The sequence below is a fragment of the Salmo salar genome, chromosome 24 (assembly GCF_965601325.2).
Source record: "Salmo salar chromosome 24, fSalSal1, whole genome shotgun sequence".
In the NCBI taxonomy this organism is placed as follows: domain Eukaryota; kingdom Metazoa; phylum Chordata; class Actinopteri; order Salmoniformes; family Salmonidae; genus Salmo; species Salmo salar.
In genome coordinates this window covers 10,034,204-10,057,396 of record NC_138314.1, presented here as the reverse complement: position 1 = coordinate 10,057,396, position 23,193 = coordinate 10,034,204, and the positions used below count along the sequence as shown (strand labels likewise).

Sequence of the window (23,193 nt, the reverse complement as noted above, 5' to 3'; positions counted from 1 at the left end):
TGTGAAGAGTCACACTTTAAGTACATCTCCTATGAGCTGACAACATTTAAGCACCAGCTGATGACCAGCCAGACTGTGGAAAGTGTGTGTGTGTGTGTGTGTGTGCAGACGCGTGCGTGCGTGTCATAGACAAATAGTTTATCAGCCGTTGTGTATTATAGGCAGAGAGATGATTGAGGATAGATTGAGGATAAATTGAGATGCTGGACTGGATGGATAAATCACCTAACATTGTGCTGCTTATTTCCCAACAGTTCATTGTAAAACAGAGCAAGTTATTTACAGATTCACGTGAGTCAGCCAACAAAGAAATAACAAAGACACAAATTGATTAGAACTGGATACATTGTTTTTACTGAGGAGAAAAAAGAACACTTTAAAAACATTTTCCACTGGTTAGTACCAATATTGTACAGTGCGAAACATACTGTACTGATTGTGATATTAGTTCAGTTACAGCAAGTTTAAAATGTCAATTAAATGTCAATTCTCAAGATATATGGCTATTCTAAGTAAAGGTACACTACCCCAGTCTATTTTCTTTAGTATCTCCTAGTATTAAAATCACCAGAGACATCAATCCTTATCACTATCATAATTAGCATTTTAAACAATACTTTTATCAAGACATTTGGATATTCAACCTGACTAAAGAAGTACATTAGTGATAGTTATCACGTCTAAAATCTCCCTTTCTATGTAAATCTACCTAAAGAAATCTACTGAAAATGCAACGCCCTGGTCCAGACATGACTTTGTGAAAAGTTAAGACCGAGGTTACACAATATGAGATCTGTGCGCTCCCCCTCGTCCCAAAATACAATCACTTCCCAATGTGAGGCGTCAGAGCAATCAGAGCTGCATCAATCAATCATCATAACTCAATCAGCATCCCCAACACAGAGCAGAGCATACAGAGCTGCATCAATCAATCATCATAACTCAATCAGCATCCCCAACACAGAGCAGGGAACTAGGCAATGGATGAGTCCCAAACTCCACACTTCAAACAGAAGGGTTCTGGTCAAAAGTAGTGCACTATATAGGGAACATGGTGTCATTTGGGAGGCATACAATATATCTTGATAAAAAGTGGACGCAGTCAACGGGGGAGAAAGTCATACATTAAAAATAGGATGAAAGTTCATGGAAATGTCTTATTTACTCATTGGTGATGACAGAAGGTTACATTTTGAATTACTAGAGCGTGTGAGATGGATGTATTGGTTTGTATAGTAATATTTCTCCTCACAGAAATGGAAATGGCTGCTTCGTTGTCCAGGATGATAAGTCAAACCACGACGAGCAGTCAGCGCTCGCTTCGCTGATTCTGGCTCCAGTATAATACATTACAGTCACTGCATTCACTATAGAAAGTGCACTACTTTTGAGCAGAGTCCTGGTCAAAAGTAGTGCGCTAAATAGGAAATGGGGAGCTATTTGGGACAAAGCCCCTAGCTCTCATCTAAATATGGGCCAGACCAACTTCTCATTTACACGTCTCTCTTTTGCAATCTCAAAGTTTTAATGTCTATCCATGCTTGTCAACTATCAACTATCCAAGAAAGATTGCCATAGCCCTCGTACACTACTCTTCTTACGTATGCATCCCAAATGGCATCCTATTCCCAATATAGTGCACTACTTTTGCTCCGCCACTTCCTCCTCTGCTGGCACAATGGTTTGAAATCATCTTAAAATACCAGATAATAAATATTCCTATATCCATGGTATTTAAAGGATGGTTCTCTGTCCACTGGCCTATCTTCTGGGTCATAAACATATTTTAAAGCAGAACCATAAATCAATGATTCATACAACATTTTTGAATTCACTGTATTTCCATTTCCGTTTTTTGAGCTAATTTGCATTAAAACAGACCAAGCAAAGACAGATAGATATGGCCAATTTGATGTATTTTAATACAGTAACAATGAATGTCTTGGTGCTCTAACACCTAGGGCTAGATTCAATCCATATTGTGGAAGAGCCGCGTTAGGCAATTTCCGATAGAGCCGACATTTGCAGTATATACCGTGAATGTAGTCTCCGCAAACACAGGAACATTGTCTTTTAAATTTAAATTGTGCTATTGCGCAGATCTTCCGGCATTAAACCTAGGCCCTAATCCCTCCCGGGGCTAGCTTTTGAGACAGGGAACAGCGAGGCTCTGAGCAGAGGAAGTGGAAGGCCAGTAACTGTGGGATGTCCAAGAGCACACATACAGTAGGCTACTTTCTGAGTAGCAAGATACACACATCCTCATCTGCTATAAACACTGAACCTCACATATCAATGTGTACAGTAGTGCTCTTTCTCGCTCACTCTCTCTCTTTTCTCTCGTGCTCTCTCCTTCTGTCTCTACTTCCATATCAATGTCAGTAATGTTGGAGATTGCTGGGCCAGTTGGGACCAAAACAAGGCAAACGCATATTTTCTAATAACAGTGTAGGAAATGTTATGAAGTCTATTGCTACAGGATATAGGGTTTGTATCCTTGGTTAACAGTTTTGTAAAGGTACACATGAAACAGAGGAGTGGGGAGAGATACAGTGGCACAAACTGAATGTTGATTGCACATCAATATAATGCATGTACAGTAATACTCGTATGTTAGTGAGAAAGAGTTAAATGTAGAAAAACTACAAGTGAGTAAAATACATGGAGTGCCAGCCTCAATCCAGGAAGGTCAACGAAGAATTGTTAGACGTGTACCCTCTGTACCACCATTGCTGAATAATAGCAAATCTTACGGAATATAAAGAAAATTCTCCCTCTCTTTTGTCTCTCTGTATTGAATATGTCCACATGGACGCATAACGATGTGTATTATCATCCCACTATCTCTCCCCTCCCCCGCTAAGAGAAAACACTAATAATGAAGACTCCTCACAGTTCAGTACCCCTGCAGTGCCCCATCAGGCTAGGATTCTGAGAAACACACAAACCACCCACACACAGACACACACTGAGGAGCTACACACACATTAACTTATGAGCTCTGGTGGAACAGTTTAAGGAGGAAATGAGAAAAGCATCCTTAAATGATGTTATTTTGCCACTTGTGAGCACAAGCAAAAGTTTGAAACCAAATCTCAATATCATGACACGCTCCTTCACAGAACTGCGCCGCGTGTGTGTTTGAGATGCACTGTACCACTACTGAGTGTCGCACAATATCACATAGGCAAGACAGAAAGCCCATTTGTTAAAAGTCAGTAGCACAATACACAGAAAGTAAATGCCATAAGAATGACATGACAAGAATACTGAGATTTTGGTTCATACAAGAATGAAGAAAAACACAGGCAGTGCAGAGAGTAACTAGAGTAACTAGCAGCAATACTAGTTAAACACAAGTAAATATACTGTAGATATAAAGAGAGGGAGATTACCATAAGCAGTGTGACACAAGTCATCTAGGCTAGGCCTAGTCCACTTTCTATAAACCTCATGGCAGTATTAAGTGATGCACAGTTAGCAATGCAATGCGGACACACTCAGTAAGACAGAGTGCTCGCAGCATAAGGGTATCATTCCCTGGGAGTGAACTGAACACTACAAGAAAGAAACATCTGTGTCCGTAGTTCAGCAGGGTGAAACGTTAAACGTGGAAGGGCTCTGGTACGCTGTCACTGTTGCATGCGTAATGAGCAGCAATAAGCTACAATTGACCTGGTGTATGAAGAATCTAAAACAACAACAACAACAACCTGCCTCGTTCACACGCAAACACGCACAAACACGCACAGGTGCTCAGAGACACAGAAATGGTTTCCCTGACAACCACTTGGCGGAGAGGATCGGCACTAGTTGACAGACATCTCCGTTCTATTCCGTTACGTTATGACGATACATGGGGTGACAGCAATTATCATACGAGGGATAGCAGTAACCCTGAGTTATTCAAGTCAAACAGTCCATAAGAAATACTAATACAATAAGTTAAAAATAAAAGCTGTTTTATACGATATATAGATACTTTGAATTATTGGTAAGACTAATTTAGTACTATCTTTTCTATTTGTGGTACATGTATAGATAATGGAAATCTATTCTCTAAAGCTCCGAAAACCACCAAAGCACTTTATAAATACATTTAGCTCCTTAGGGAGATCTACGTACTTCCTGAAAAAAAATTAGCTTTAATCTGAGTTCACACAGCTGACAGGTAGACAAAGGGGGAAATCTGTCACCATCTCTTCTCCCCTTTCACAAAGAGTCTTTATTTTCCCTGCAGGTGCTGCATCTCGCTCTCTCTCTCTCTCTCTTTCCAAGAAGACTTTCTGGGCTCCTGAGCTTAAAATCTAACTCTATGTGTCTCTTGAGACTAAAGGATGATCTATCCACTTCTCTCTTTTACCTTCTCTCTCTGGTTCTCTCTCAGTAAAGGCATTAGTTGAGACAGTGAAAATGGATGGGGGGAGATATACAGTTCACCTCTTGACAGTAGCTGCTACTGGATTTCACTTAGTGCCTTCAATTCATCTGAGAGCTGAGGGTTGAAGCCTCCTCAGTGAGTAAAACCACCTGAACCCCGTCTTCCTGTTGCACCTCTTCTACAGAGTGCTCCCGTCCAGGACCTCTCAAGGAAAGCCGTCACTATAGGCTATCGATGATGAGATACACAGCCAGTGGGCTGACAAAAGTGAAAGGTGAAAGGTTGAGCAATGTCACAAAAGGTTGTCATAGTCAAGCAGCTTGGAGTGCTGGCGGGTTTTCCACAAGCGGAAGAGACGGAAGTCAAAGTACATCTCGATCATCTCCTTGCCTAGAGAGAGAGAGAGGGTGGGTGGGGTCGAGGGGCACCGGTTAAGTACAGTTGATTTCTCTTCACCTCTCCACTAGCTAATATGTTCTCAGAAAGGCAAATAATTCACGTGTTTTTTTTCCCATCCCAACAACTACTCTCAAAGGTTGATTTGAAATATACAGTTGATTGGAGTGTTTATGTACTGTAAAGCTCGATCAAGCTATAAACTGATGGAAATGGAGGAGACAAGATAAAAGAGAGAGAGAGAGAGAGGTGGAGAAATAGAGGGGTCTTGTGGGTCAATAGAAGAGAGGGAAACACTCAGTGGAGATAATGAGATATTAATTGAGAAATAATTAGCATGACATCAATAAGTGTCAGGGGAAAATGATTGATGAGGAGTGCGTTCAGAGCTCAGGAAGTTCAGACGTGTCTGCCAGCGTGTTCCCGAATGTTCTGATTAACTTGGTTTGCCTTGCTAGGTTTGATTAATGTTCACTATTTACATTCAGGGAACGTGTACAGCGCAGCATGTAGCAGATACTGGAAAATCGATCATGTACATATGTGAAATTGTGTGTGTGGTCATGGGTGTTACACTCACCCTGCGCAGACAGCTCTAGTGGGGACTTGAATTCGATGGCATGAGGTCTCATTAGCTGCTTCAGATTATGGATTAGCTGTGAAGGAGGACATTTTACATTTCAAAACATCCATCTGGCAAAACAGACAAACCTCTTGAGAGGAGAGAAAATAGTTTTCTGTTCACAGCAAAAACAATTGCAGACACATTGTCACTCTTTCTTTTCCCAAAGGAAACTAACACTCAATTGTACCTCCAAAAGCAATACAACTAACTCCAAAGTTAAATAGGTCATAAAATCATCTGAAAAGAGCCCTTCATAGTGGGAACGACAGGGGTAGAGTGTGTCTTGTGTATACAGCAGAATGGGAAGTGACAATGAAGTGTTAACCTGTGTTTGTCTCACTGAGTATATCTGTTGTTGAGTGGCTGTTGTGTACGAGGAGAGTGCTCATTGCTGGAGAGAGCCTGTCAGAGCACATTACTGTACCTTACATAACCCTCCTCCGGCCCACTTCTCCGCTCACTCCCTACACCTCCCCTCTCCCCGCTCCTCTCCGTCTCTCTGCACCTCCCTTTTCCCTGCACCTCTTCTCTTCTCCGCTCCTGCTCTCCTACTCCACTCCCTGCAGTCTGGACCAGCCAGTGCCACTGGCCCATGGAGCCCCGCAACCAATGAACATGTTTTTCCAGAAGCCCGTTTCCTCTCTGCTGACGCCATTCACAGAGCAGTAGAAGTAGCAGCATGCTCAGGATCTAAATCAATGCACGGAACCTCTGGGGAGTTTGTGTGTGGGAGAGGTCAGGGTTCGCGGCCCCTAGCGGAACTCTGCTAATATAACGTGTTACAGTGCTTAACCTCAACTCCCCTGATCGTGTCGACAGAGATGAACAACAATAGTTTGAACCCTTAAAGCCAGGTCACTGTTTTAAAAGAGGGGAATACTGTACAACAGATGGATTTCGGTGGTAGATTCTATCGGCAGAAATCAGCAGACTTCAGAGGAGAAACTAATGATGTTTTTGTCTTGTCCTTTGTAGGCTAGAGGTGACTGCTCCCCGGAAGAAGACTGTACAGGGAGTGAATACAACTAAAGGAGTGGAAACGAGCTGTATAACAAAGTTAAGGTTTGCATCCCAAATGGCACCCCATTCCCTATAGGTCCTGGTCAAAGTGGTGCACTATGTATGGAAAAGGGTTCCATTTGGGGGACAACCAAAATCAATCAAGGAGATGTTAGAGTTGAGTTGCAGATACAGGTAGGCTGGGTGTGTACCGGTATGTAGGTCTCTCTGAAACTAGCAGACTATTATTAGACGGATGACTAAAGCTTTCTATCTGCATTCCAGCTGAGGTAGCAGGGGATTACAGATAGCAGAAGAGAACACTGAAAAATGCTTCCCTGTTTCATTTCTGCGACTTGTACAGCCTCCAGACTGCCACACACACACACACACACACACACACACACACACACACACACACACACACACACACACACACACACACACACACCAGAGAAGGAACAACGTGGAGAAAATGTCAGATAGACTGGAACAACACTGGTGTCTGTGTCAGAGTGTGGACACACTGTACAGCGCAGCGTGCTAATGTACAAAATACATGCATGTGTTGCTGTATATTTGACTGCCTAATACAGTGTGTGAAAACTGTATGTTCAATTATTTAAATGAGTAAACACAAATGCTGTAGCATGTGTACGGAGTTTCTGTGTGAGAGTGCATGCATTTTCAAGACCATCTGAACTAAGTGCCTGTGTGTGCGTGCCTGAGTGCGTGCGTGTGTGTCTGTGTGTGTACGTGAAACTGTTTGTGTGCATAGCTGCTTGTTCCCTGCAGTGTCTGCCAGTACGGCTTAGTCTCTGTGGGTGAGGAGGGCCAGGGCAGGGGGATGTGTGTGTGTGTGTGTGTGTGTGTGTGTGTGGCTCTATACTGGCTACATGAATAAAAAGAGGGGGATAGGCCTATATACTGTGCATTAATCTATAATGAAGCAGTACGGTTGTGGTAATAAATGTTTACAGTGACAGAATAGAAAACAACTCTTTACATAAGTTAATATAGTACTGGGAAGGGTTAGCCTGGGTACCAGTCTGTTTAGCTGTCATATGACAAAGATTAGCATGAAGAGGATTTACAGCTAAACAGACTGCTACCCAGACTATGGTGCCAAAATTTCAGTAACTTTCACAAATTCCAAAGGTTTTGGCAGAAATTCCTGGAATCAGGAGGGGAGAACGCAGGAAATCCAGGAATCCTCCAACTGGGATTTCTAGAAAACCTGGTAACTTGGTAACTAGAATATTGCAACTACAATAGGAAACTTTAAATCCATACTTTTTCTCCATTGGCGCTCCCCAGAACATAGCAGCCCATTATGTGAATGAGGTTGGGCTCGGGGTTTAGTTTGCTCATAAACCGACTCAACTTCTTCCAAAACCTGTCCATACAAATAAAAGTGGAAGAGATTAAATGAATCTGCATTTTTATAGTAGTGTATGACTTTAGTCTAGGTTCCTGTGACAGTTATCATGGTGACAGTTGTTGTCAGACGTGAGTGGTCTTACTGGATCATGTCCTCCTCCTTCTCCACCTTGGCAAACGTGGCCACTTTGTTCTTGAGCAGGTACAGATGCCCCGGGCCTCCCTGGAGAACAGGTTAATTCCAGTTATGTGCGTGCAACAATAACTGCAGCAGCAATAAGCTGACTTAAACACTGAGTTTGAGACAATAAGAACCCATTCTGCAGCTCACACACGCAAGCACACGCCATTGTTTAAACCATCTCCCCTTCCTCTCTCTCTCACCTGACAGAAGATGAGCATGTTCCAGATCTTACAGCCTTTCCTGTAGGCCGTCAGCTTCTTCTCGATCTCCTCTGTGATTGGAGGGAAAGACGATGGAGGAAAGTATAAATGTCACTTTCCTGCAGGCTGGGGTGAGAGGCCAGATACTGTGCCATGACCATTATTCAGGGCATACTATGACTGGAAAAACGAACACATCATCTACTCACCAATGATGTCATCGAATGTGGCATGTTCATGATCCTGCAGAAAGATGAAAGATAGGACACAATGAGATGAGACGGTAAGACAATTCCAACTGCTGTGTGAACGGGGTGGTTTATGGTATGCACGTTATGGCGTAGCATTTGAAAAGTTGATACTTTCCATATAAACTGTAATCAGTAGGAAGCGTAGTCAATATGACAGTCATCAGAATATCCAGGAATTATCATAACAGGTAGGAGTAGTGCAATGGACCAGTGGATGAGAGGGACTCACATAAAGGATGGGGATGACCGAGGGGTCGTCCCGACGGATGATGTTAGGGACATATTCAGCCTTCGGGACCTTAGATGATATCAGCTGGAAGAAGACAGACAGTCTCAACATCTATACAAATATCCACGAAAAACTGCCTACAATGGGTACATTATATACTGTAAGTAACGTCATAATAAGAATGGAAACAGATAAATACATTTGTCAGAAACAACCCTACTTAGAAGTATGATATCTGTTTAAGGTCATATAGAATAGAGCTACAGATATATTCTACTACAGTTTACACTTAGCTTTTAACAACACAATGTACCCTATTCACTTTGCACTGCTATGAGATGGCTAACTGGTCTCGTAGGTGAGCTGAGAATCTCACTATGATTTTGGGTGGGATGAAGTCCTCTCCCTCGCAGGCTGCTCTCTCCAGCTCTCTCTCCTCCTCCCAGTCTGCATCCTCCTGTGACCCTTCATCTAGAGCCCCTGAAGAGGACTGCAGGTCCCCATCTGACACACACACACACACACACACACACACACACACACACACACACACACACACACACACACACACACACACACACACACACACACACACACACACACACACACACACACACACAGACAGACAGAGTCGGGGAGAGATGAAAGGATCACAGACAGAGCTGATTAGAGGAGAGTATGCAATCAAAAGCAGCGCACCTGGATGCTGGCTGTTTGCAGAGAGAAGAAGACAGGAATCATAGAGAGACACACATCGAGGAAATATCACATTTACATAAGTACTCAGACCCTACACTCAGTACTTTGTTGAAGCACCTTTGGCAGCGATTACAGCATCGACACTTCTTGGGTATGACGCTACAAGCTAGGCACACCTGTATTTGGGGAGTTTCTCACATTCTTCTCTGCAGATCCTCTCAAGGTCTGTCAGGTTGGATGGGGAGCATCGAGGCACAGCTATTTTTGTCACACCCTGATCTGTTTCACTTGTCCTCGTTATTGTCTCCACCCACTCCAGGTGTCGCTTGTTTTCCTCAGTGTATTTATCCCTGTGTTTCCTGTCTCTCTGTGCCAGTTCGTCTTGTATGTTCAAGCCTACCAGCATTTTTTCCCGGTTTCCTGCTTTGCCTTTTCTCCTTTTTCTAGTCCTCCCGGTTTTGACCCTTGCCTGTTCTGGACTGTACCCGCCTGCCTTACCATTCTGCCTGCCCTGACCTTGAGCCTCACTCTGTGCCTCCTGGACTCTGATCTGGTTCTGACCTTTTGCCTGTCCACAACCATTCTCTTGCCTATTCCCTTTGAATTTATTAAACATCTTAAACTCCAACCATCTGCCTCCTGTGTCTGCATTTGGGATTCAGGTCTCTGCGTTGTCTTGGCTGTGTGCTTAGCGTCGTTGTCCTGTTGGAAGGTGAACCTTCACCCCCAGTCTGAGGTCCTGAGCACTCTGGAGCAGTTTTTTCATCAAGGATCTCTCTATACTTTGCTTCGTTCATCTTTCCCTCGATCCTGACTAGTCTCCCAGTCCCTGCCGCTGAAAAACATCCCTACCACCATGCCTCAGTTTGGCCGGGAGGCCAGCGCTAGGAAGAGTCTTGGTGGCTCCAAACTTCTTCCATTTAAGAATGATGGAGGCCACAGTGTTCTTACCCTTCCTCAGATCTGTGCCTCGACACAATCCTGTCTCGGAGCTCTACGGACAATTCCTTCGAACTCATGGCTTGTTTTTTTCTCTGACATGCACTGTCAACTGTGGGACCTTATATAGTCAGGTGCGTGCCTTTCTAAATCATGTCTAATAAATAGAATTTACGACAGGTGGACTCCAATCAAGTTGTAGAAACATCTCAAGGATGATCAATGTAAACAGGATGCACCTGAGTTCAACTTCGAGTTTCATAGCAAAGGGTCTGAATACTTCTGTAAATAAGGTATTTCAGTTTTTTTCATTTGTATACATTTGCAAAAATTTCTAACAACCCTGTCTTTGCTTTGTCATTATGGGGTATTGTGTGTAGATTGCTGTGGATTTTTTTTTTTCATCCATTTTAGAATAAGGCTGTAACGTAACAAAACGTGGAAAAAGTCAAGAGGTCTGAATACTTACCAAATGCACTGTAGAACAAGAAATCATAGGCCCATAAAGCAGGCACACAAAGCCATCAGATACATAGACAATGGGTTGCAGAGAGACACAGACACAAAATATTTAAATGAAAGACAGAGCTTGGAACATACAAGCACAGACTCGGACAGACCGTGGACAGATATGGAGGACAGCAGAGACGCACAGTACAGGCGTAAAGGACAGATGTACAGACGCAAGGTACAGTAGACCGCCGCCGCCAAAAGACAGACGTGAATAGGTAGAGGGAAAATACAAATCAGGGTCAAACAGTCTGTACAGGGGAGCTTCTCTCAAATGAGTGTGTGTGTGTTTGTGTGAGTGTGTGCGTGTCCATAGTGTACGTATAGTGCCTGTTTGTGCCTCAGTAAAGTTATTCTTAACTGTACATGCTTGTGCCGAGTATGCTTGAGTGAGAAAGTGTGTTTGCGTATGTCTCCTGGGCACGTCAGCTTGCATGAGCGAGTGTGTGTATAGTACGTGTCTGGACTCACTGTCTCTGGAGCCATGGAGAGAGTCTGGCTTCATAGGGGTGGGGTCACTCCAGGAGCGGTTGAAACTCTTGGCTCGGCGGTCGGCATATGCTGATGAAGGAGTGGAGGAGAATGAGTGGAGGATGAGGAGGAGGCCGGGGGGGGGAGTGTGCCACACACACTTTCCCTAATCAAGTCCAAAACACACTGGGCGTGTTCCAGTAATATCTATTTTCTTCTGAAGTGTACACTTGTTCACTACTTCCCATTGGATTGGTGGAGGCTAGAGGGAGTTTCCACCTTGTATTTTAATACCTGTAATTTCCTTTCAAATCAGTGAAGGGAAGTGAACAAAGGAACACTTTGGGAGAAAAGGAGAGATAATTGGGATGTAGCCACTCAACACAGATGCTAGAAACTCATCAGAAACGTCTTTCACCCTGGAGTGGGATTTAGTCCGCTATACAGACGCCAACACACACAAACACTTCCCATATGTACAACACATCCCGGTTCATTCAAAACAGCCTGGCTGAAAACATGTTCCTTGTATTGCTCTGACTGAGTCATCATCACGAAACAGTGATACTGAGTGGGTGAGCATCTGGTACTCCAGCTCACAGCTGGGCCTGTCGTATCCAAACCACCCAGTCACTTAACAGCTGCTAATAAAGTCAACACCTCTACCAGCTTCTTCTAACCAGACATCCTACTATAAAACGCCAACTTGAAAGCTTTTATGCCGTAACGTTGATCATCTTGACTCTTTGACCACTTTCTCCTGGGAGTTCGATGTCTATCTTTCACAGGTAGAAATGTAAGAGAGGGACACAGAATTTAGAGGGGAGAACAGGTGGAAAGGGGCGGGTGAAGTGAGATTCGGTGTGCTTGGGAGACTATACTACTACAGTTTCACCACTTGGTTCCATTTACTGTAGCTTCAACTAGTTAATATTGAGCCATGCCACACTTATTTATGAATGCATGAGAATGTACCGTGCAGTACATTTTATCCAACACACACTGACACATGTACTGTACAGGCTGCATGCATATAGCACAACCACACTGACAAAAGTAGAGCCCCTAACAACAAGCTACGACGGCACAGGCACCAGGGCCACACTCACTGGGGAACTCACTCTGAGCCTTCATTCTGCGGCTGCCCACCATTCTCAGGTGCTTCCGGAAGTTCCTGTCACAGAAAAGAACAGAGCAGTAGAAGGGAGAAGAAAGAGGGAGGAGAGAGAAGGAGAACAGAGGGAGAGGGAGAGCAGAGGGAAGAAGAAGAGTAACAGTTTAGTAACTTACCTGGACAGGAAAGTGAAACAGCTTGTCAATCAATGCCTGTTCATTTATTGGAGGGGGGGGGGGGGTCATTGGTGTTTCAAGTTCTTCAGTCTGATCAATCCGATTCCTTTCTAACTCTCCCACACCATGATTCAACTGGCTCAAAAGAGATGAACTCTTTTCCAAGTTTGGTCAGTCTGACTCATCCAAAACCTCTGAAAAAAGATCTAAAACATTGTGGATCTGTGAACTTTTTTTAATCCAAGCTTGTGAAACAAGTTCCTGTGATTCAGCTGTCATCTACTGACAGTGTACAAACTCTTGGGGGAAAAAAAACATGTGATGTTAGTTACACAGAATGTAAATAGTGACTAGACTCAGTAATGCGTAGAGATAACCTTGTTACTGGAGCCTGGTACTGTACATTGCATCCATATAAACATATGAGTGAAACAGAGGCAATTACTAAATAACTTTCTTAAGGAAACACATGGAATGGTATGGCTCAGTTGCGAACCGTCATTCAGGGCAGATGGGGCAGCGCCCCAACTGTTTTGAGCCCCACCTGTTTAGCTAAAAAATATATACAGTGCATTCGGAAAGTATTCAGACCCCTTGACTTTTGCCACATTTTGTAACGTTACAACAATTATTATTATTTTTTTTAAATCTCAGCAATCTACACACAATACCGCCATAATGACAAAGCAAAAAACAGGTTTTTAGACATTTCTGCTAATTTATTAAAAATAAAAAAACTGAAATATCACATTTACATAAGTATACAGAACCTTCGTCCCCTTCCGCTGAAAAACATCTTCACAGCATGATGCTACCACCACCATGCTTAACAATAGGGATGGTGCCAGGTTTCCTCCAGAAGTGACGCTTGGAATTCAGGCCAAATAGTTAAATCTTGGTTTCATCAGACCAGAAAACCTTCTTTCTCATGGTCTAAGAGTCTTTAGGTGCCTTTTGGCAAACTCCCAGGGGGCTGTCATGTGCCTTTTACTGAGGAGTGGCTTCCGTCTGGCCACTCTAACATAAAGGCCTGATTGGTGGAGTGCTGCAGAGATGGTTGTCCTTCTGGAAGGTTCTCGCATCTCCACAGAAGAACTCTAGAGCTCTGTCAGAGTGACCATCGGGTTCTTGGTCACTTCCCTGACCAAGGCCCTACTCCCCCGATTGCTCAGTTTGGCCGGGTGGCCAGCTCTAGGAAGAGTCTTGGTGGTTCCAAACTTCTTCAATTTAAGAATGATGGAGGCCACTGTGTTCTTGGGGACCTTCAATGCTGAAGACATTTTTTCGTACCCTTCCCCATATCTGTGCCTCGACACAATCCTATCTCAGAGCTCTACGGACGATTTCTTCGACCTCATGGCTTGGCTTTTGCTCTGACATGCACTGTCAACTGTGGGACCCTACAGAGACAAGTTTGAGCCTTTCCATCATGTCCAGTCAATTGAATGGATGCATCTGAGCTCAATTTTGAGTCTCATAGCAAAGGGTCTGAATACTTATGTAAATAATGTATTTTAGTTTTTTATTTGTAATAAATTTGCCAACATTTCAGAAAAAAAGTTTTTTTGCTTTGTCATTATGGGGTATTGTGAGTAGATTGCTGAGGATTTGTATTTTGATTTTAGAATAAGGTTGTAACGTAACAAAATGTGGAAAAAGTCAAGGGGTCTGAATACTTTTCAAAGGCACGGTATGTATATATACAGTATTACTTTATTTATTTATATATATTTTTTGTTATTAATATAAAAAAATGTGTTGTTTTTCATGTTATTTGGCATTACAACGTGTCACATATCAGTTTGCAAACAATGTAATATTTTTTATTTTTTTTAATAAAGCCGCATACAAAAACATGGTCTCATCTTTGCTTTCTTGAGTAAGGCAGCTCCAAAATGCAGGTGTTTCAGCCTAGCTCAGTGCTTTCTGTGGTGGTGGGGCAGTCAGCGGAAAATACCGAGCGTAGCGGTCGGTAATGTTCTCTAGTTGTGCCGTGATTGGCTCAGTGTTCTGTCACTCACTGGGACACTACATCACTGCAAAATCTATGGGGATAGCTTGAAAATTCAAGCCCCTTGGGTGCTGCCATAGAGTTACATTAGAAGTGTCCATCCATCAAGGCTCAAGGTCATTGGCCACAGATAAAATGACGTCAAATCAAGTTATATCTACCATAGCTTTGATTGGACTGATCATGTCAACATCATACTTTCAAAATATTAGCTAGCAAACTAGACAAGCTGTCATTATCATAAATCAACTCAACAATCTACTGACAAATCCTTTTCAATCTGTCATATGAAGAGAAATTATAGAGAAAATGTATCCATGCTCATCGACCATTGGACATAAACATTACACAACAAGTTGGAAATTGCAAATTCAACAATGAGTGGTTTGGAAGGAATCAGTGGCTAACTGCAAGCGTTGCAAAGCAATCACTAGCCTGTTATTCAGTGAAGTGGGTGTGTGGTCCAAGTCTACGTTTAAGCGTCTCTTTTCCAAGCTTAAAGGGATTTTTATTTTATTTTATTAGGATCTCTTGTAGTCCTCATTTGGACTAATCTTCAAAGAGTCCTTAAACATTAAAATACAATTTATAATACGATCACATTTTCACATATAACACAGTGTTGCAAACAGACATAATACACTAACATATTGATCAGATAAATACTCTAACAGTCTTTTCTGCCTGGATAACACATAGATGGTGGACAATCTATTCCTAGTATTTACTGAATGTCTGTCTCTTATCGCTTGAATACTGTTGTGAATAGAGTTTGGCCGTTTTAAATGGTGTATATTATGAAATAAAATAAGCATGTTTTTCAATTATCTTGTTGATTGATGACCAACCAAGAGCATTGCGCATGACTACAACAGAAGAACCATATCTCCACCTTAAAACAATCCTTGCTGCCTTGTTCTGTGCAATCTGAAGCCTCCTAATTTCACTTGCTGATGCATTTCCCCAGACCACAGAACACTAGTTCACCTGACTCTCAATGAACGCTTGGGTTAAGAATCTTTCCCGGTAAATATGTACCTATCCTTCTGATCATGCATGCAGTTTTAATATTTTTTTTTTTAACATGGATGAGTTATTTGAGACGACCATGATAAGCAGTTGTCTAGCTGCACTCCTAGTAGTTTGGTTTCTGCCACTTCCTCAATTTGTACTCCCCCCATACTTAATTGTATCCCATGCTGTGTTGGCCTTTTCCTGGTGGAACAGACCAACATACATTTCATTTTATTGGTGTTTAAAACAAGTTTGTTCCGGCAAACCCACTTCCTGATATTTTCCAACTCTACTTGTAGAGCTTGCTGTACCTGTTGAAACGATTGTCTTGCTGCATAAATTGTAGTATAATCTGCAAATATAGTAGCTTGAGTTTCAGATAAGGCATAAGGAAGGTTGTTGGTATATATTAAGTAAAGAAGTGGCCCAATGAAGCTGCCCTGCGGTATTCCATAGTTTAAAGCATGAGGGGAAGAAAATGAACTATTGATTTAGGTAGACTGTTTCCTGTCAGTTAGATATGACTGTACCCAATTCAATGCTACCTCCGTAACCTGTCAAGGTATAGGGGGCAGTATTTTCGATTTCGGATGAAAAGCGTGCCCAGAGTAAACTGCCTAATACTCGGGCCCAGAGTCAAATATTTGCATATTATTAGTAGATTTGGATAGAAAACACTATGAAGTTTCTAAAACTGTTTGAATGATGTCTGTGAGTATAACAGAACTCATATGGCAGGCAAAAACCTGTGAAAAATCCAACCAGGAAGTGGGAAATCTGATGCTTGTAGCCTTTTCAAGTCATTGCCTAACTAACACACAGTGTCTTAGGGTTCATTTTGCACTTCCTAAGGCTTCCACTAGATGTCAACAGTCTTTAGAACCTTGTTTCAGGCTTTTGCAGTGAACAGAGAGTGAACAAGAAGGCCAGGAAGTTGGTGACTCAGAAAATGACATGAGTCCATTGGCGCGCATTCACGTGATGAGGTAGCTGTGTTCCATAATGTTTTTCAAGACATTGGAATCGTCCAGTTGGAATATTATTTAAGTTTTATGTTAAAAAGGCCCTAAAGATTGATGCTATACAACGTTTGACATGTTTCAACGAACGTAAATAGAACTTGTTTTTGACTTTTCGTTGTGAAATTTTCAGCGCGCTTCCTATATTTGGAGTAGCTTACTGAACGTGTAAACAACAAGGAGGTATTTGGACATAAATTATGGACATTATCAAACAAAACAACATTTATTGTGGACCTGGGATTCCTGAAAGAGTCTTCTGATGAAGATCATCAAAGGTAAGTGAATATTTATAATGCTATTTATGATTTTAGATGACTCCAAAATTGCGGGTATCTGTATTGTATGGTGTATTTTTCTGAGCGCCGTACTCAGATTATTTCAAAGTGTGCTTTCTCCGTGAAGCTTTTTTGAAATCTGTCACAGCGGTTGCATTAAGGTGATGTTTATCTATAATTCTTTGAATAACAGTTTAATATTATATCAACGTTTATGATGAGTATTTTTGTAAATTGTTGTGCTGATTCACCGGCAGTTTTGTAGGAAAAATATTTTCTGAACATCACGCGCCAATGTAAAATGGGGTTTTTGGATATAAATATGAACTTTATCAAACAAAACATACCTGTATTGTGTAAGAGTGAGTCCTAGGAGTGTCATCTGATGAAGATCGTCAAAGGTTAGTGCTTAACCTGTTAGGGCTAGGGGGCAGTATTGACACGGCTGGATAAAAAACGTACCCGATTTAATCTGGTTACTACTCCTGCCCAGTAACTAGAATATGCATATAATTATTGGCTTTGGATAGAAAACACCCTAAAGTTTCTAAAACTGTTTGAATGGTGTCTGTGAGTATAACAGAACTCAAATGGCAGGCCAAAACCTGAGAAGATTCCATGCAGGAAGTGGCCTGTCTGAGAAGTTGTGTTTCATCTTGGCTCTTTTTATTGAAGACTGAGGATCTTTGCTCTAACGTGACACTTCCAACGGCTCCCATAGGCTCTCAGAGCCCGGGAAAAAGCTGAACGATATCGAGGCAGCCTCTGGCTGAAACACATTATCGCTTTTGGCAAGTGGCCGATCAGAGTACTATGGGCTTAGGCGCGTGCCCGAGTCGACCCCATGCTTTATTTTCTTTCTTCTGTTTACCTAAACGCAGATTCCCGGGCGGAATATTATCGCTTTTTTATGAGAAAAATGGCATAAAAATTGATTTTAAACAGCGGTTGACATGTTTCGAAGTACGGTAATGGAATATTTAGAATTTTTTTGTCACGAATTGCGCAATGCTCGTCACCCTTATTTACCCTTTCGGATAGTGTCTTGAACGCACGAACAAAACGCCGCTGTTTGGATATAACTATGGATTATTTTGAACCAAACCAACATTTGTTATTGAAGTAGAAGTCCTGGGAGTGCATTCTGACGAAGACAGCAAAGGTAATAACATTTTTCTTATAGTAAAGCTGACTTTGGTGGGTGCTAAACTTGCTGGGTGTCTAAATAGCTAGCCCTGTGATGCCGGGCTATCTACTGAGAATATTGCAAAATGTGCTTTCACCGAAAAGCTATTTTAAAATCGGACATATCGAGTGCATAGAGGAGTTCTGTATCTATAATTCTTAAAATAATTGTTATGCTTTTTGTGAACGTTTATCGTGAGTAATTTAGTAAATTCACCGGCAGTGTTCGGTGGGAATGCTAGTCACATGCTAATGTAAAAAGCTGTTTTTTGATATAAATATGAACTTGATTGAACAAAACATGCATGTATTGTATAACATAATGTCCTAGGTGTGTCATCTGATGAAGATCATCAAAGGTTAGTGCTGCATTTAGCTGTGGTTTGGGTTTATGTGACATTATATGCTAGCTTGAAAAATGGGTGTCTGATTATTTCTGGCTGGGTACTCTGCTGACATAATCTAATGTTTTGCTTTCGTTGTAAAGCCTTTTTGAAATCGGACAGTGTGGTTAGATTAACGAGAGTCTTGTCTTTAAAATGGTGTAAAATAGTCATATGTTTGAAAAATTGAAGTTTTTGCATTTTTGAGGAATTTGAATAACGCGCCACGGGATTACACTGGCTGTTGCGTAGGTGGGACGATTTGGTGCCACCTAGCCCAGAGAGGTTAATTTTAGCTGTATTTATGGTTTTTGCGACCCCTCTCCTGCTTGCAAAATGGCTGTGTGGTTTTTCTTGTGTTGGCACTGTCCTAACATAATCTAACTTTATGCTTTTGCCGTAAAGCCTTTTTGAAATCGGACAATGTGGTTGGATTAAGGAGAGGTTTATCTTTAAAATGGTGTAAAATAGTTGTATGTTTGAGAACTTTGAATTATGACATTTTGTTGTTTTGAATTTGGCGCTCTGATTTTTCACTGGCTGTTGAATAGTGTGAACCGTGGGTGGGACGGTAGAGTCCCACGTAGCCCTGAGAAGTTAAAACCATAATGCAACAATTTTGTCAAAATTATTTCATGATCCACTAAATCAAATGCTGCACTAAAATCTAAAAATAGTACACCCACAAACCTGCCATTATCCATAGCATTGAGCCACTGGTCAGTCATGTCAACCAATGCAGTGGTAATGGAATGGTTTTTGCGATAAGCATGCTGATTGGCTGTAATCAGATCATTCTTTTCCATGTACTCCCATATGTGTCTACTCACAATACCCTCCAATATCTTACTTAGTGAAGGGAGTATACTAATTGGTTGACTATTGGCAGGAGTAATGGGTTCTTTGCTGTTGTTCGGAATAGGACACAGTTTAGCATGCTTCCATAGATTTCCAGTGAACAATTAAATATGCATTTCAAAAGGATAAACATTCATAAGCAACACCATGGGCCAGAAAAGTTTGAATACACCACAAGTGAATGAGTTGTTTATATCTTTGTTCATTTACCGTAATTTATTCAGTGTGGACGGGCTCCCTGTTTGAAAGGGGAAACTCTTGACGCACCACCGGTGAGCGCCGCAGTTACTACGTCAGCTCGAGGACAGGGAATTAGACAGCTGGCCGCTTCAACACCGAAGCAAAACTCAGGATTGAGGAGGTCAGCACTGCGTCAGGGGTTGATTTGGATCAAATTAGTTCAGTAAAAGAGGTAAGTTTGGGTTTTGCATTGTAGTGAGTTTTATATTGTGTCAAATGCTCAACAATATAGCCTAAGATAATGGTGGCGAAAGCATGCAAAGTTAATAACGGTGCTATAACGGTTTGTTTAGGCTATTATTAGCCTAAAAGGTTGAATACATTGGCCATGCTGTCAATCCAGTATGACTTCTGCCGCATTAAAAAAAACTGGAAACTCGGAACTGGGAAATCTCAGACTTCAGTGAGTTCAAGACCACTGGGAAAATAATATGTTTTAAACGGTCATCCAACTCGGAATTCCAAGTCGGGAACTCGGGCCACTTTCTAGACATCATGATTCAACCTTGTTTTTTCCCGAGTTCCCAATTGTCTTGACAGCACCATCAATCCAGAGAATGCCAGACTTTGATGACAAAGTTTGAAGACGAAAATTGCTCACAAGGACTGCCGCACCACCTTCCTGTTCAAGTCAGCACAGCACAACACAACAAGGGGAATCCAAAAATGTCTTGTATGCTGCTGCATAAATTATTGAATATGCCAGGGAGATATGTATACTGTAGCTAAGAAAGTAATACTAAGTGTATGTTGTGTAGCAAGCTGTTAGTAGCCCATGTGCTTCACCCTAATAATTTGGTCCCTTTCCCCCTCATAACTTAGCCTACTGATCTGACTTGGTGGTGCACATGTAGCCTATAGCCTGTTTTATAGAAATGTCATCATTGAATATTGTAAGAGCTTTCATTGTCTGCGTATATGCCCCCTATATTTATCCTACAGTTCTGACTTGGTGTACAGGGAGAATACTGTAAGAACGGCCAATGTTCTGAATTCTGTCGCTGTACATTTCAAAAGTGCTGAACATATCCATATTGACTACATCCGTCCTAGCTCGCTCATTAATGTCTTAATCGAATTTTCGGATTGCCTCTTATCTGCTCGTCGTCCCATTATGCCATAGTTTGTACATCTCAATTGTCAGTAGAAACCACATTTGTTTAAGCAAGTCAGCCATATCAGCTTCTTTTTTTTAAAGGCAGTAAATGAGGCTGAATTAACTTTTTCACTGCCAGACAAGGCTCCGCTGATAACCAGGTGCAGTGGTGGTAAGGATTCACTCCATGGTGCTGAAAAGAAAGCTCTGCTGTTGGGACAACTTTATGTAGGCCCTAACAGTTTGTGGGCACCTTTTGTCACCGTTATAGTGCAATTAATTAGGGTTCAATTCTCGGGCCGACTCTCTTCTCTGTATACATCAATGATGTCGCTCTTGCTGCTGGTGATTCTCTGATCCACCTCTACGCAAACGACACCATTCTGTATACTTCTGGCCCTTCTTTGGACACTGTGTTAACTAACCTCCAAACGAGCTTCAATGCCATACAACTCTCCTTCCGTGGCCTCCAACGGCTCTTAAATGCAAGTAAAACTAAATGCAAGCTCTTCAACCGATCGCTGCCTGCACCTGCCCGGCCATCCAGCATCACTACTCTGGACGGTTCTGACTTAGAATATGTGGAAAACTACAAATACCTAGGGGTCTGGTTAGACTGTAAACTCTCCTTCCAGCCTCACGTTAAGCATCTCCAATACAAAATTAAATCTAGAATCGGCTTCCTATTCCACAACAAAGCATCCTTCACTCATGCTGCCAAACATACCCTCGTAAAACTGACTATCTAACCGATCCTTGACTTTGGCGATGCATTTACAAAATAGCCTCCAACACTCTACTCAGCAAATTGGATGCAGTCTATCACAGTGCCATCCGATTTGTCACCAAATCCCCATATATTACCCACCACTGCGACCTATACGCTCTCGTTGGCTGGCCCTCGCTTCATATTCTTCGCCAAACCCACTGGCTCCAGGTCATCCATAAATCTTTGCTAGGTAAAGCCCCGCCTTATCTCAGCTCACTGGTCACCATAGCAGCACCCACCCATAGCACGCGCTCCAGTAGGTATATAAATCATCCCGAAAGCCAATTCTTTCTTTGGCCACCTTTCCTTCCAGTTCTCTGCTGCCAATGACAGGAACGAACTGCAAAAATCACTAAAGCTGGAGACTCATTATCTCCCTCACTAACTTTAAGCACCAGCTGTCAGAGCAGCTCACAGATCACTGCACCTGTACAGCCCATCTGTAAATATAGCCCATCCAACTACCTTATCCCCATACTGTTATTCATTTATTTTGCTCCTTTGCACCCCAGTATCTCTACTTGCGCATTCATCTTCTGCACATCTATCACTCCAGTGTTTAATTGCTATATTGTAATTATTTCACCACTATGGCCTATTTATTGCCACACACTGTATGTAGACTTTTTCTATTGTATTATTGACTGTATGTTTGTTTATTCCATCTGTAACTCTGTGTTGTTGTTTGTGTCGAACTGCTTTGCTTTATCTTGGCCAGGTTGCAGTTGTAAATGAGAACTTGTTCTCAACTAGCCTACCTGGTTAAATAAAGGGGAAATAAAAAAATTGAAAATGAATGTATTGTTTAGTGTTGTGTTGTGTTGTGTTGTTTAGTGGCTTTGCTGGCATGCATCTAAAAAAATTGTTTTGTTTTGCCCCACAAAGATTTACATGCTAAAATTGCCACTGGTATGGCTTAAGGTGCAATTTATGTGTGCTTAACCTCTTTCTCTCTAACTTAGAAGTTGAAATTAGACTTTGAATTTGAATACTGCCCTCCCTCTCATCCCTCATTACTTCTTGTCTTTTCAACCTACTTCATCCCTTGTTCCCTTGTCTCTCGCTCTACACAGCTGTCTGGTATACACATATCCATGGTTATGATTCATGTTGTGGATCAAACACAGGCATTATGCATGTGTGTGTGTGTGTGTGTGTGTGAGTTGCTGTCGTCAGTTTACCCACAAACACTGCCTGCTTTAAAGGAGGAAGTAGAGAGGGAAAAGGATGAGGGGAAACAGAAAAGAAACAGCCCTAATTGTAAGTGGAACAGAGTGGTAGAAGAGAAACAAGCCTAAAACAGTGGTTTTCATAATTCATGAATGCTTGTTTGACACGTGATGCTATTGTGCATGTATGCCTCTGTTAAGACGCTTTTAGCGCTGTCGTCGCTTGTCTTTGCTTAAAGGGACTCTCTCAAAGTTAGGTATTTGTTCCCCCGTGTTGTCCAGCACGCAATACTGAATCTCTCTCTATACTGTTGTAGTATGAATACCATAGTTAGACAAACATGTTGGAAGAAACACTTATAAATTATAACTAATGTTGTGCATTCTGCTGTGTCCAATTTATAATGGTAATACATTTATTGAGACTGTTGCCTAAGCCTGGGGTTACACAAATCAACTATCATGCAATTTTAGTTGCAGTTGCAAGTGGCATCATCTCAAGTAACTTTGCTGTTACATGAAGCAACTCAAATGCGATTAAAATTGCATGGAACAGCCAATCAAATTGAAGATGCTTCTGTCATATTGTTGCATTACATCGTGATTTCACAAATTAT

The 23,193-nt window shown here is 41.9% G+C and overlaps 1 protein-coding gene across 1 annotated transcript in view; it reads right to left on the bottom strand.

The window, feature by feature from the left end:
* Positions 1 to 327: 327 nt before the first annotated feature.
* The window catches only part of nsmfb (NMDA receptor synaptonuclear signaling and neuronal migration factor b), a 46,791-nt gene continuing 23,925 nt past the window's right edge, over positions 328 to 23,193 (bottom strand). Inside the window, exons 6-15 of the mRNA XM_014171028.3 lie at positions 12,386 to 12,438; positions 11,265 to 11,354; positions 9,022 to 9,149; positions 8,646 to 8,729; positions 8,375 to 8,408; positions 8,166 to 8,236; positions 7,925 to 8,004; positions 7,695 to 7,797; positions 5,358 to 5,433; positions 328 to 4,771 (exon numbers count right to left, since the gene is read on the bottom strand). Of these exons, the coding sequence (XP_014026503.1) occupies positions 4,674 to 4,771; positions 5,358 to 5,433; positions 7,695 to 7,797; positions 7,925 to 8,004; positions 8,166 to 8,236; positions 8,375 to 8,408; positions 8,646 to 8,729; positions 9,022 to 9,149; positions 11,265 to 11,354; positions 12,386 to 12,438 (817 nt within the window). The 3' untranslated portion in view covers positions 328 to 4,673. The remainder of the gene's footprint in view (positions 4,772 to 5,357; positions 5,434 to 7,694; positions 7,798 to 7,924; positions 8,005 to 8,165; positions 8,237 to 8,374; positions 8,409 to 8,645; positions 8,730 to 9,021; positions 9,150 to 11,264; positions 11,355 to 12,385; positions 12,439 to 23,193) is intronic.